Source organism: Canis aureus, chromosome 10 (assembly GCF_053574225.1).
Source record: "Canis aureus isolate CA01 chromosome 10, VMU_Caureus_v.1.0, whole genome shotgun sequence".
NCBI classification, from domain to species: Eukaryota; Metazoa; Chordata; class Mammalia; order Carnivora; family Canidae; genus Canis; species Canis aureus.
The window spans coordinates 55,293,238-55,306,237 of NC_135620.1; the positions used below are offsets into that span (position 1 = coordinate 55,293,238).

Consider the following 13,000-nt stretch of genomic DNA (forward strand, 5'->3'; position numbering starts at 1 on the left):
TTCCTCGTGGGCACAGAAAGGGTGCAAGCTCTCCCTTGGTTTTGCCTACTTACTAGCACCTCCTGCGTGCAAGTGATCCAAACCAAGTGTTCCCCATTACAGCTGCAGCCTACGTATCTTTGAAAGAAGTCATGAAGGCGAAGGAGCAAAGCAAAGAAGGCAAACCAAGAGATAGTCAGCGAGGGAGAGAAAGGGTTAACAGTTATTACGCACGCGCACAGAGGGCCCGCGGGGTGGGCGGGGACGGAAGAAGACTCCCGGGAGCTGTGTTTTCCCCGGAAGTGCCTTCCCTCCTCCCGGGTCCGCGCGGACGAGGTTTCCTTACCTCATTTGTCCTCGCCCCTCCCCGTCCCTCTACGCGTTTTGGTTCCTGGTTGGTGCTTCCTGGTCGCAGCCGCGGCAGTGAGTATGTGTGTGACGGACCCCCAGCCGCCCGCGGCCGGGGGACCCCTGCCCGCCCTCCGTCGCTCCCGCTGGGGTGTGGAACTAGCGCGTGTGCACTGGCCGGCCTCCGCGTCCCGGCTCTGCCCCCAACTCCGGGCAGGGTGCAGCTGTGGCCCCTCAGTCGTATTCTACCTCACGCGGCTCGGCCGGCCGGCTGGGGTGTTCGCTTCTCCTCACCCCGCCAAGGGCGAGGTCGCGGGTCAGAAAGCTCTGGCCGCCCCTGGCCTCGGTGGGGGGTGGGGAGAGGGGGCGTTTCTGCCTGTTAAACCTCCCCTCCCCTAGTCCCCCCCCCCTTTTTTTTTAGGGAAGCCGGTCATCCCGTTAAACGCGGAGGTCCTGCCGCTCTGAGGGAGCCCGGCCTGTGAGGACCAGACGGTCCCAACTCCTGCCTCTGCTGTCAGAAGCAGCAGCCACAGCCGTGGGGCCAGAAAAATTTAGGGAGCTGTGCCCCTTCCCCCATGTAAAACAGGGAGACTCGGACTGTGTTCGCTAAGATTTGCTTTATCCCTCACTTCGTTCGTGTGAGCCCGCCGTTAACTTCCAACTTGAAGAGCTGCAGGTGCTGTGGGAGCGCCGGCCGGGGATCCGCAGGCCTCTGCTCTAGTCGCCGCTCCACCGACTCGCTGGGGACTCTAGAAATCTCCTGTTGAGGCTGAGACTACCTCTGTTTCAGATCACAGGAGATCTTAGGGCTCAATGAATAAATTAAGCTTCTCAGAGCGCGTTTCCCAACGACAGCGTGCAGTTGAGGGATTCAGGTCCCATGCAAAGCTCTTGACTTTGTGTTTTTGAATAGTTTGTCCGATGCAAAGACTTCCAGGTGGGCTGTGTGTCTATTCCAGACAGGGTTCCGCTTTGGAGACAGTTCAGGATTGCTGTTTTCCATAATCAGAGGAGGGAGCGAACTCTGGAAGGGGTGAAGTGAAGAGGATAAAGTGGCCACAAGGCTTAGGTGCCCTGTAGGAAAAGGAAGAAGGGGCTAAGAAAGGTGAAGGAAGTGTTTTAAGATAGGATTCGTTGTCATCAAAGATTATGTATACCAAGAATAGCTGGACTTGTCTGAATAAATTTAACATAATTTTCTCCCACCAATATCTTGTATTCTGGCTTCCTTTTTTTTTTTTTTTTTTTTTTGAGTGGTGTTTTACACGTTAGGATTCTCTACCACAGTCAGATTTGCTTCATAGTGAAGATCTGACAAAGATTTTGTTTTATTTTAAAGATTTTACTTATTTATTCATGAGAGACACACAGAGAGAGGAGAGGCAGAGACACCGGCAGAGGGAGAAGCAGGCTCCATGCAGGGAGCCCAACGTGGGACTCGATCCCGGGTTCCCAGGATCACGCCCTGGGCTGAAGGCGGCGCTAAACCGCTGAGCCACCCGGGCTGCCCCAGAATGGACAGAGATTTTATTACTAGACTCAGTGGTGTTTCAAATGTGTCACTGTCAGGAGAGCTCACTAAGTATGCCAAAATTTAAAGTTGAAAATCAGCTGTCTTAATCAGTTTCCAGTGAGCATTGGACTTAAAATTAAGCTATACATTTTATGTAAATGGTGAGATACATACCTGTGTCCTCAAGAAGAAACATTGAGGCTGAAAGTTCTTTGAAAGGAAACATAAGCAAAAGGTCTGGAATGACCAGTTGGTAGACTATTAGAGCATAAGTATTGGCTTTAAAAATAGTATAGTAAAATGGGAAAGTCTAAATAAGCTGTAAGTTGTATAGTTTAAGATTTTTAAGTGAAGGAGAAAAAGCTACTCCCACTTATGAATGGTGAGAGGCTTTGCAGTTTAATATTTGTTAGGCCATTTTAATTTTATAGATAAATTTCATTCTCAATCTGGTATTGTAGGTTCTTATATAGGAACCATCTTTTTTTTTTTTTTATCCTGGGATTGCTATATTCTGAGTACCAACTTGATAAGGTTCTTGATAGGAAACTGACAAATTCAGATGTATGCTTTTCCTTTCAATTAAAATGCCTCTATAGTTTCTATATTCCACTAGGAAGTGAAATAGAAATTTTTGAAGTAAAGGTGTTAGAACCAATGCAAATATAGCTTTGAAGGAAGGTTTGTTTGTTTTCTTTTTTTTTCAAAATATTTTCAAATTAAAAAAAAATCTTAGTGAATACTTGGCTGAGAACCAGGGTAATGTGAATCTGTCCTGTGTTCTTAATCAGCTGCATAACCTTGGATAGGCTTCCTTATCTCTTTGGATCCTTAATTTCCTTATGTGAAAATTGAGGAGTTTGTGAGATAATCAGAAAGGTCTATGTGAGACTTAAAATTTTGTGGCTCTCACGGGGACCTCATCTAGTTAAATATGCTTGAGAATTGTGTATAATGATTAAAAAGCTGAGAAAGTCTTCTAGTTCAAGACATATATATTAATTTCATATTTGTCCTGCGAGTATACACTCAAAAAAATTAAATGCATTTGAATGTAATTAAAGTAGTAACATAAACATAAAATCAAAATGGCCTCCGGCAAACCTTAACCCTGGCATACATAAGCTACGTAAAGAAAAGAGCAAGTTATGCTGAGCACAATTTTCAAGTACAGAAGTACAAAATCCTCTTAAAGGCCATAGGGGCTAAATTGTTAAATTCATTTTTCTACATTTCAAGGAAAGAGATAAACCCCTAGGCCCAAGAAAGTCAGTTTTTATTATATTTCTTAGTTTATTTTTGGCATACATTCACAGGTGTGCCATGGCTCTTAATCCCTTTCCTTTGGGATGGCTCCAAGAGTAGTACAAATATGTAACTCTGTAATTTAGCTCTTTTAATTTTTTTCTGTACTGCACTGGAATTATGTTATTTATGTTTTATCAGTGTGGATCCAGTGAGGATTTTGAAGGAAGCACAATTCCTTTGACTTCTTTTAGAATTAATTTACCTATTAAATAAAGAGGAAAGAATTCATCTTTTATTTGAATTCCTCTGAGGCTAACATTTCAATATAAACTGATAAATGCTATGAGCATTATCATTCAGACAGCCACATTTAACTTGTATGACAACAGCATAACAACTTAAAGGACATTGCAAGAAGGGAACAGGTGTATTGTAGCTTTTAGAAGAAAAAGGCATTAAAAGTTGATTTCTCTCCCCCCCCCGAGATATAATTGACAAATACCATTGTGTAAGTTTAAGATGTACAACATCATGATTTGATATATGAAATGACTACCACATTTAGATTAGTTAACACATCCATCACCTCATATATTCATCCTTTTTTCTCCCCCAGTGAGAACATTTTAAGACCTTTCTTAGCAGATTTCAAGTATACAATACAGTATTGTTAACTCAGAACTTAATTAGCATTTTTACTCTCAGCTTTATTGAGGCATACCTGATATAAAAGACTAAGTTTAAGGTATATGACGAAAGTTTATTTCTTTATTTCTGTTAACAAAAAAAAAAAAAAAAAAAAAAAAAAAAAACCCTCCAGCATAATGGTAGTGCAATTTTGGCTCTTGTTTATTTGGTTCTTGGAGTCAGCTGGTTGTATTACCAAAACTACCATCAGAACACCCTGACATTTTGGGGAGAGAATTGGTAAACTTAAGAACAGCTGGTGTTTCTAAGTTATATTTTTATAGCTAAAAAGGAAGTGGAAGGAATAAATTGAGTTGAAGGATGAGCAAGATTTAATATGCCCACAATAGGAAAATAAAGTGCTCCTATAGCTAGAAGTTTTGCCTTAGTTTTATTTAGGTCCTTAGTATGTTTTTCAGACACATCTTTTTGCTAGTACAAAAGTAAACCAAGGTTTATCAGATATTTTTTTTTATCAGATATTTTTATGTGTTCTTTTAGTCAAGGATAAAAAAGGCCATGAGATTAATTTTTAAATTGAGAATAAAAATCTGCACGGAAACAGTAAATATGATGATTGTTTCCTGTAGTGAATTTAGTCAAAGTTGAAGTAATGTTGTGGTGCCTCGGTGGCTTAGTCAGTTAAACATCCCACTCTTTTTTTTTTTTTTTTTAAAGATTTTATTTATTTACTCAGAGAGAGAGAGAGAGAGAGGCAGAGACATAGATAGAGAGAGAAGCAGGCTCCGCAAAGGGAGGCCGATGTGGGACTCGATCCTGGGAGTCCAGGATCACGTCCTGGGCTGAAGTCAGGCACTCAACTGCTGAGCCACCCAGGCATCCCACATCCAACTCTTGATTTAGGCTCAGCTCATGATCTCAGGGTTGTGGGATTGAGCCCCACATTTGGCTCCGTGCTCAGTGGGAGTCTGCTTCAGATTCTCTCTCCCTGGTACTCCCACTTACTCACTCTCAAATAACTAAATCTTTAAAAAAAAAAAAGTTGAAGTAATATTCCTATGTGAGATTGTATACCTGAAAAGATGAAATGCAGAACCAGAACCAGGGAAAAGATGAAGAATGGATGTAATAATGACTTAAACTATTCTTGTAATTTTTTAACATTTTAGAGGAAAAAAATGGTCTATGAGGTAGAGGATCAACCTGTTCTTTCTAGCATACCTGCAAAATAAGATATTTCCTTTAATAACTATAACTCAATTTGTTGATAGTAATTTTTATTTGGGAGAGGTGGATATTATTAGTCATAACAGGATTTATAAATTCTTGAAAAAAAGGTATTATAAGAGAAAAAGGTATTTTAATATGTCATTGAGAACAATGATGGTCTTCACAGAAGTTAGCTCTAAGGTGATATTGTTATGCATTAAACAGGCATGATCTGAGCTGTTAAAATATGTTCTTTTATTATTTTCTCTTTTACAGCATCAAGGTTACTGACTTTCCATGATGTTTGGTGGTTATGAGACCATAGAAGCGTATGAGGATGACCTTTATCGTGAAGAGTCATCTAGTGAACTGAGTGTTGATAGTGAGGTGGAATTTCAGCTCTACAGCCAAGTTCATTATGCCCAAGATCTTGAAAATATCATTAGAGAGGAAGAACATGAAGAGAAGAACTCTGGGAATTCTGAATCACCCAGTAGTAAACCAAATCAGAAGAACTTAATTATCCTTTCAGATAGTGAGGTCATCCAGCTCTCAGATGGGTCAGAGGTAATCACTTTGTCTGATGAAGATAGTATTTACAGATGCAAAAGAAAGAATTTTAGAGTCCAAGCAAAAGAAAAGACCCAAAGTCCTCCTGCATCTCTTCATTCTAATAAGTTGAGTGATAAGAAATGCAAGAGGAATATTGAGCAGCCTAAACCTGAAGAGATGCCAGGTACAATCCGAGAGGTCATGATTATAGAGGTCAGTTCAAGTGAAGAGGAAGAGAGCACCATTTCAGAAAGTGATAATGTGGAAAACTGGATGCTGCTGGGATGTGAAGTTGATGATAAAGATGATGATATCCTTCTCAATCTTGTGGGATGTGAAAACTCTGTAAATGAAGGTTAGTATCATATTGACCATTTTGAAAAGTTGTACCATCTTTAATAAGGAAGACTGCTTTTCCTAGAGAAAAGACCAATAGGGTCTGCTCCATTTAATTCCTCACCTTTCGGTCTTGTTTTTTGGCTTGTTTCTCATGAGACTTTTACCAGTGGCTACTCTAATGGTGGTCTGTTTGAACATAAGAAAGAGTATGTCAGAATATCAAAGACACTCTGCTTCTACTCTAAACAAATTCATAGCTGCTTCTTCCTGTTTGGCTAGAGCCAGTTCTGGACCTGAAATCTTAGTCCCCAATCTCTCTGCTTGGTACCACAGGTGAGTACTCCATTCATCTCTGACATTGGTCCTGTGCTTTCATTTGGCCAAGTCTGTTGGGACCACCTCTTCCTAAGTGATTTGCTTACCCCTGAGATAGCCTGGTAGCAATGTGGGAAATGCCTGATAACTGGGGATATGGAATTAAAATTGAGATTTTAGGAACTCCACAGTCCCTAAGATAGGAGAGTCTGAAGAGCTATAAGTCTACAGTAAACTATAAGAGGAAATGCACATTCTTAGAACCACATCATCAAGGACTGAAATTTTGGTGCAAACTTTGTCTTCTTTGTCACATAGTCTTGGTGCTTATTTCTTTAAAAAGTCCCTTTTGTTCCTCTCCCTGTATGCCTAATGCCTGGTTTCTTGCAGTAGTTTTCTAAATGATCTTTTATATCTTCCCTGCACACTATTGTTAAACTAATAGTCTTGAGATGCCCTTTTACTCATGGTCCTTTACTGTGCTCCAAAACCTTTTGTAGTACCTACCTATTCTCAGAGGAAATGATGACATTGAATATATAGGTCATGCTTTGGAACCCCATTGATTGACAGACATTTTTTTTAGGATACAAACTTTAAGTTTCCAGATCATAGGATTTCCTAACTACTTAACTTTGAAAGCATCCACAATATCTAAAGAAATGGGGTGGCTATTTCAACAAAATCTATACAGAAACAAGTGGCTGACTCAGTCTTTCATAGGTCAGTCCTGAGAAGTTGACAGCAAAAAGAAGGAAAGAAATGGAGTAGTAGCTAGAACATAAAGTGGAATCAAGTAAAGTTTTAGTAGAATAAGGTAGATCTGATAATGTTTTTAGGTAGAGGGGAAAACTTTTGAAGAAGGAGAGATTAAACCTGTTTGATGGATTGGGATAGTGGGCCAAGTAGAGGGGATCGGGTGTGTATATCTGAATTTGTCTTAAAAGTTAGGAAGAGACACTCCATTAACTTCTAAATTCTCAGATATTTATAGAGGTAGAGAAGAAAGAATAAATTTAGATGGATTGAGGATGAGGGAATATATGAGGATGTGTTTGATTTTCTTGGGAAAATGAAAGCAGAATTAGGAGTAGAAGTGCGCAGGGGATACTTAGAAGCTTAGCGTGTGGAAAGTGTGTTTAAGTGCTAGTGGGAATACTCTTAGTGGTTCCCAGGAATTTGAAGATGACAACTTTTTTTTAACTTCACAGCAATTTGTGGGTCCCCCATGACTGTAGTTATATTTCTAATATTTGTTAATTGAGAAATGCATATTAGCTACTATTTTAGTATTCTTTCACATGATAGTATTTTATTAACCACAACATCTGCACATTTGAAAAATAATAATACGTATGTGTGTATATGTCTTATAATGCATGCTTCTGGGCACCCATTGTGGTCACTAATCTTGCAGTTCCCCAGGGGTCTAAGGCTCACAGTTGGGAAATCACTGTGCCAGCAAATCAATAAGAAAATAAAAGGATTCCTTAGAAGTAGTATTCAGTCAAAATTGAAACAATGTGACCTTGTAGTGAATTTACTTTGAAGGATTTCATAACTTTTTCCCCATAATACTTGGCAATCTGGAGGAAGATTATGGAAACCAAATGATCCAGGGTGATACATACGGTTAGAGAAGGTCCAGCAGATCAAAAGCATGTCGCCCAGTCTTTCTCTAAATTGCCTTCTCCTGACATCACTCCTAGTTTCATCAGACACCAGTGTGTTCATGAGGAGGAGTCACTCTTCTTGAACTCAGGTTTCCCTTGTCTACCTCGCTGATTTTTCCATTTGGTTGTCTTATTGTCATTTCAGATTTAATATACTGAAAGTTTGATACATTGAAATGAAAGATTATTTTTCTGCAGAAAGAGGAGCAGGTTGACTGTGAAGTGGTTCACGGTAGAACGAGGGTTTCTCAGGGCAAAATGAAAGAGATTAATGAGGGGTCATGAAAAGGAGGTAAAGGGGACCTGAGCCATATGAAAGTGAGGATTCTAAAAGGAAGGGAATGATAGATTTAGTCAGGTATGTTTTATCGGAGTGAAGAAGAGAAGGTTGATAATTAGGTATATCAAGAAATCTGGCAAACAGTTGTAGTGTTTTTGTGTCACAAGAAGACAATAAACATGCTTGTTCTTGAACTGTACTTTTGGAAGAGGGGATATTTGTGTTTATTTTTATTGAGGTGAAATTAATATAACACAAAGTTGACCATTTTAAAGTGCTCAATTTAGTGGCATTTAGTATATTTACAGTGTTATGGAACTGTCAGATCTATCTAGTTCTAAAACATTTTTGGTATATACAAAGGAAACCCTGCACCCATAGAACTCTTTATTCCTTCTTCTCTCAGACCCTGGCAACTACTAATCTGCTTTCTGTATCTATGCATTTACCTATTCTGGATATTTCATGTAAATAGAATCATGTAATATGTGACCTTTGTGTCTGGCTTCTTTTTTAGCATAATGTTTTAGAGGTGTATATGTATTGTAGCATGTATCAGTACTTCATTCCTTTTCAAGGCTGAATAATATTCCATTGGATGTTATACCACATTTTGTTTATCCAATCATCTATAGATGGACATTTGGGTTATTTCAACCTTTTGGCTATTATGAATAGTGCTACTGTGACATTCATGTATAAGTATTGTTTGAATATCTATGTTGGGTATTATTTTGGGTATATACCTAAGAATAAATAGCTGGGATTTCTTTCTTTTTTTGAAGATTTATTTATTTATTTTAGAATGTGAGTAGGGGGAAGGACCAAAGTGGGGAGGGAGAGGGGGAGAGCGGGGCAGACTCCCTCTGAGCTTGAAGCCTGACTTGGGGCTCGATCCCATGATCCCAAGATCATGACCTGAGCCAAAACCAAGAGTCTGTTGCGCATCTGACCAAGCCACTCAGGTGCCCCCAGTATAGCTGGGATTTTTATGTTTTAGTTTCTGAGGAACCACCAAACTGTTTTCTGCAATGGCTGCACCATTATACATTCTCACCAGTAATGTATGTATGAGAGGTCCATTTAACTGCGTTGTTTTTAACAATGACTTGTGATGTTGCATATTTCTATTTTGAGGTGCTAGTATGCTCTTCATTATTATAGTTTTTTCTCTTAGTATTTCGTTTTTTATACTTGTTGCTTATATTGGCTTATGTATTTCTAGTATAGCTTTTATTTTATTTTAGAGAGAGAGGGAGAGAGCAGGTGGAGAGGGGCAGAAGGAGAGGGAGAGAGAGAATCTCAAGCAGGCTTCATGCCCAGTGCAGAGCTGGACTCAAGGCTCAACCCCATGACCCTGAAATCACAACCAGAGCCGAAATCAAGAGTTGGAAACTCAGCCGACTGAGCCACCCAGATGCCTCTAGTATGGCTGTTTTTTGCATCAGATTCTCCTTGTATCTTTTCTTCCACTTAGAGTTTTTAAAGAAACTGATTCTTATAGGTATGTATTCTCTTAAAGTTTAGTGTGTATGCGTGTATACATTTGTAACACCTTTTCTGCAACATTAGTAACATTAGTAATAGTAACGTTAGTAATTAGATGCAAGACCTAAGTAATTCCAAGTAATTCTTGACTCCTTACATTCAGTGTATATTTCTCTTACCCATATTGAAATTTATCCCTTTGCTCCTAGGATTTGTTTTTTTGTTCCAGCTTGCTTGCTTTCTTCTTTTTCTTTCTTTTTTCTTTTCTTTTCTTTTCTTTTCTTTTCTTTTCTTTTCTTTTCTTTTCTTTTCTTTTCTTTTCCTTTTCTTTTCTTTTCTTTTCTTTTCTTTTCTTTTCTTTTCTTTTCTTTTCTTTTCTTTTTTCTTTCCTTTCCTTTCCTTTCCTTTTTTCTTTTCTTTTCTTTTCTTTTCTTTTCTTTCTTTTCTTTTCTTTTCTTTCTTTTCTTCTTTCTTTCTTTCTCTTTCTTTTTTCTATTTTAAGATATTTTATTTTTTTATTTATTCATGATAGACATAGAGAGAGAGAGAGGGAGAGAGACACAGGCAGAGGAAGAAGCAGGCTCCATGCCGGGAACCCGATGCGAGACTTGATCCCAGGACTCCAGGATCGCACCCTGGGCCAAAGGGAGGCGCTAAACCGCTGAGCCACCCAGGGATCCCTGTTCCAGCCAAATTTAAAGAAAGTGTGTAATTTTGTGTATTAACTTGGCTTGACTCTTATATGTTCTGACAGATATTCAAATATATATCTCCTGTTTTATTTCATTGATCTGCTAATGTCATAATCCTATTTCTTTTCAGTTAATAAGCAGTATATTCTGTACTGATGTTTATCTGTGTGTACTATTACTCTCTAACCATTATTATCCTTTTCATAAATCGATCTGAGTTCAGTTTTATATAGTAGTCATTACAGAGAAGATTTTTTCATCTTGGTGGAAATTTGTAGAAATTCTGATATACTTTTGAAATGATGGTTGTTAAAACAGTAGCAGTAGCTATTTGGTATTCTGCTCCTCTTCCCCAAACCTCTAAACTATGGCATACTTAAAATATTGGTATGATAGAAGAGATTACAGACTCCTTGAGGGCAGGTCTTTTCCATACCCAGAAGTCTCCCTATCATATTTTGAGTAATTCCTTGATATATATTAGTTTTCTATATTAATTGATCCCAGAACCCTGAGATCATGACCTGACCCAAAAGCAGACGTCTGAATGACTAAACTCCCAGGTGCGCTCCCCCCCCCCCCCCCTTAAAAGGTTTTATTTTAAAGTAATCTCTACAACCAGTGTGGGGCTCAGACTCACAACTCCAAAATCAAGAGTCACATTCTTTATTGACTGAGCCAGCCAGGCGCCCCGGACTTGAAGTTCTTGATTAGCTTCCTGAGGTTCTACTGTGGCCTTGGAGCTGTAATACTTACATAACTTGCTCAGCCTAGCCTTCTTCAGTTCATGCAGTGTTATGAAGAGGATTTTGCTTGTAATAAATTCATGCCAAAACATAGGCCTCTGTGCCTGTTGTATCTGGCTTTCTGCTCTCTCTACTGAGGGATATAGGAATTTATTTCTGAAATCTAGACTTCTTTTCCTTCACTTTCTTTTACTCTTTCCTAAGGCTTCTTTATATAACAGTGCCTTCTTTATAAAACAGTGATTTGTTTTCCTTTTTGAAATTCTCACCCTTTACTTTCCTTTTTTATCTCCAGTTCAAGTGACTTGCAATTCTCATGTATTAGGAAGGTAGATCTCCTGGTTGAAGAAAAAGATGCACCAAAGGAAATCAGCATGTTTCTTAATTTGTAAGGAGGATCTCAGGTTGGGGAAGGATTATTATACAAGATAGCCAACTGATGGGAAGAGACAATAAGTATTTTAGGAATGATAGAGGAATAATCAGCCACTTATTTTCCTGCATAGGGAAGTATTAGTAGCCCTAGGAGTAATTATTAACTTTTTTAAATTTTTTATTATGGAGAATTTAAAGTATTGGGGCACCTGGGTGGTTCAGCTGGTTAAGCGTCCTCTGGCTCAGGTCATGATCCCAGGTGCTGGGAGCCTGCTTCTCGCTCTCCCTCTGCCTGCTGCTTCCCCCTGCTCGTACTCTCTCTCTCAAATAAATAAATAAAATCTTAAAAAAAGTATATAAAAATAGAATGTTATAATGGACTTAGTGTCTTATAAACCAGTTTATATGACTAGTCTTTTCTCAATTTTGGCTGCATGCCCTGTATTATTTTGAAGCACATCACAGACATATCATTTCATTCATTCATTCACATATATATATATTTTAGTGTGTATTTACGAAAGGTAAAAGTTGGGATGCCTGGGTGGCTCAGCAATTGAGGGTCTGCCTTCGGCTCAGGGTGTGATCGTGGAGTACCTGGATCAAGTCCCACATTGGGCTCTTTGTGTTCCTCTGCCTGTGTCTCTCCATCTCTCTCTGTGTTTTTCATGAATAAATAAATAAAAGATTTTTTTTAAAAAGGTAAAAGTTCTTAAGAAACATAATCATATCCTTATCATACTAAACAAATTACCAATAATTTTTTTATTATTAAATACCCTGTCAGGAGTGCCTGGGTGGCAGTAAGTTAAGTATCTGACTCTTGATCATACCTCAGGTCTTGATCTCAGGTTGTGAGTTCAAGGCCCACATTGGGCTCCATGCTGGGTGTGGAACTTACATTAAAAAACAATAAACAACCCAGTCAGCATTCAGATTTACTATCCTGGCCCTTCATTTTTTTTTTTTTTTTCTTACAGTTTATTTGAATCAGATCCATTTATTATAATTGATTGATAACCTAAGTGTCCTTTTATCTATAGATTCATCTTTATTTCTTTATTCTTTTTTTTCTTCCTTGAAATTTATGTGTTGTATTAACTGGATTGGTTGTCCTATAGTCTGAATTTTGTGGTATTGTTTAACATAATCCTCTGTTCTCTGTGTTTCATGTGACTTGGTAGTGAAAGCTGGAAGCTTGATTAAATTCAGGTTTCTTTCCCTGTGATTATGCTATGAACTGATACATGAATGGATTACTGGTTTCATTTTGCTTTGGATATGCTTATTTTTCAATATTGCCTTTTAAAAATTTAATTTGTTTTGTAATTATGTAAAATGTTTATAAGTTTCCAACTTTAAGTCAACAAGACAAGGTAAAATTTATTCAGAGAAGCCTACTTTCTGTCTAGTCTTCACCCTATTCTTGCCATTCCCCTTACGGATAATTGTCCAGAGAAAATTGATGGTTTGTTTTTATATTAAAAAATGTAAGCAAATATATATATATTTTTGTATTCTTTCTCCTCCTTCTTAGACAGTAGTATACTATCCACACTTTGCTCTACTGTTTTTTGTTTTTTTTCTGTTAACAG

The 13,000-nt window shown here is 38.5% G+C and overlaps 1 protein-coding gene and 1 long non-coding RNA gene across 4 annotated transcripts in view; both read left to right on the forward strand.

Moving 5' to 3' along the window:
- The first annotated feature begins 245 nt into the window (after positions 1 to 245).
- ZCCHC7 (zinc finger CCHC-type containing 7) overlaps positions 246 to 13,000 on the forward strand; it is a 252,064-nt gene continuing 239,309 nt past the window's right edge. The window contains exons 1-2 of one of the 3 annotated variants that reach the window (XM_077912559.1): positions 246 to 406; positions 5,222 to 5,852. In XM_077912559.1, the coding sequence (XP_077768685.1) occupies positions 5,243 to 5,852 (610 nt within the window). In that variant the 5' untranslated portion in view covers positions 246 to 406; positions 5,222 to 5,242. Of the gene's footprint in view, positions 407 to 501; positions 1,004 to 5,221; positions 5,853 to 13,000 lie in introns of those variants that run through there. The other 2 variants (XM_077912558.1, XM_077912560.1) reach the window with 2 other exon arrangements.
- Positions 5,860 to 13,000, forward strand: part of LOC144322463 (uncharacterized) — a 178,160-nt gene continuing 171,019 nt past the window's right edge. The window contains exon 1 of the long non-coding RNA XR_013388106.1: positions 5,860 to 6,169. This is a non-coding gene — a long non-coding RNA (uncharacterized LOC144322463). The remainder of the gene's footprint in view (positions 6,170 to 13,000) is intronic.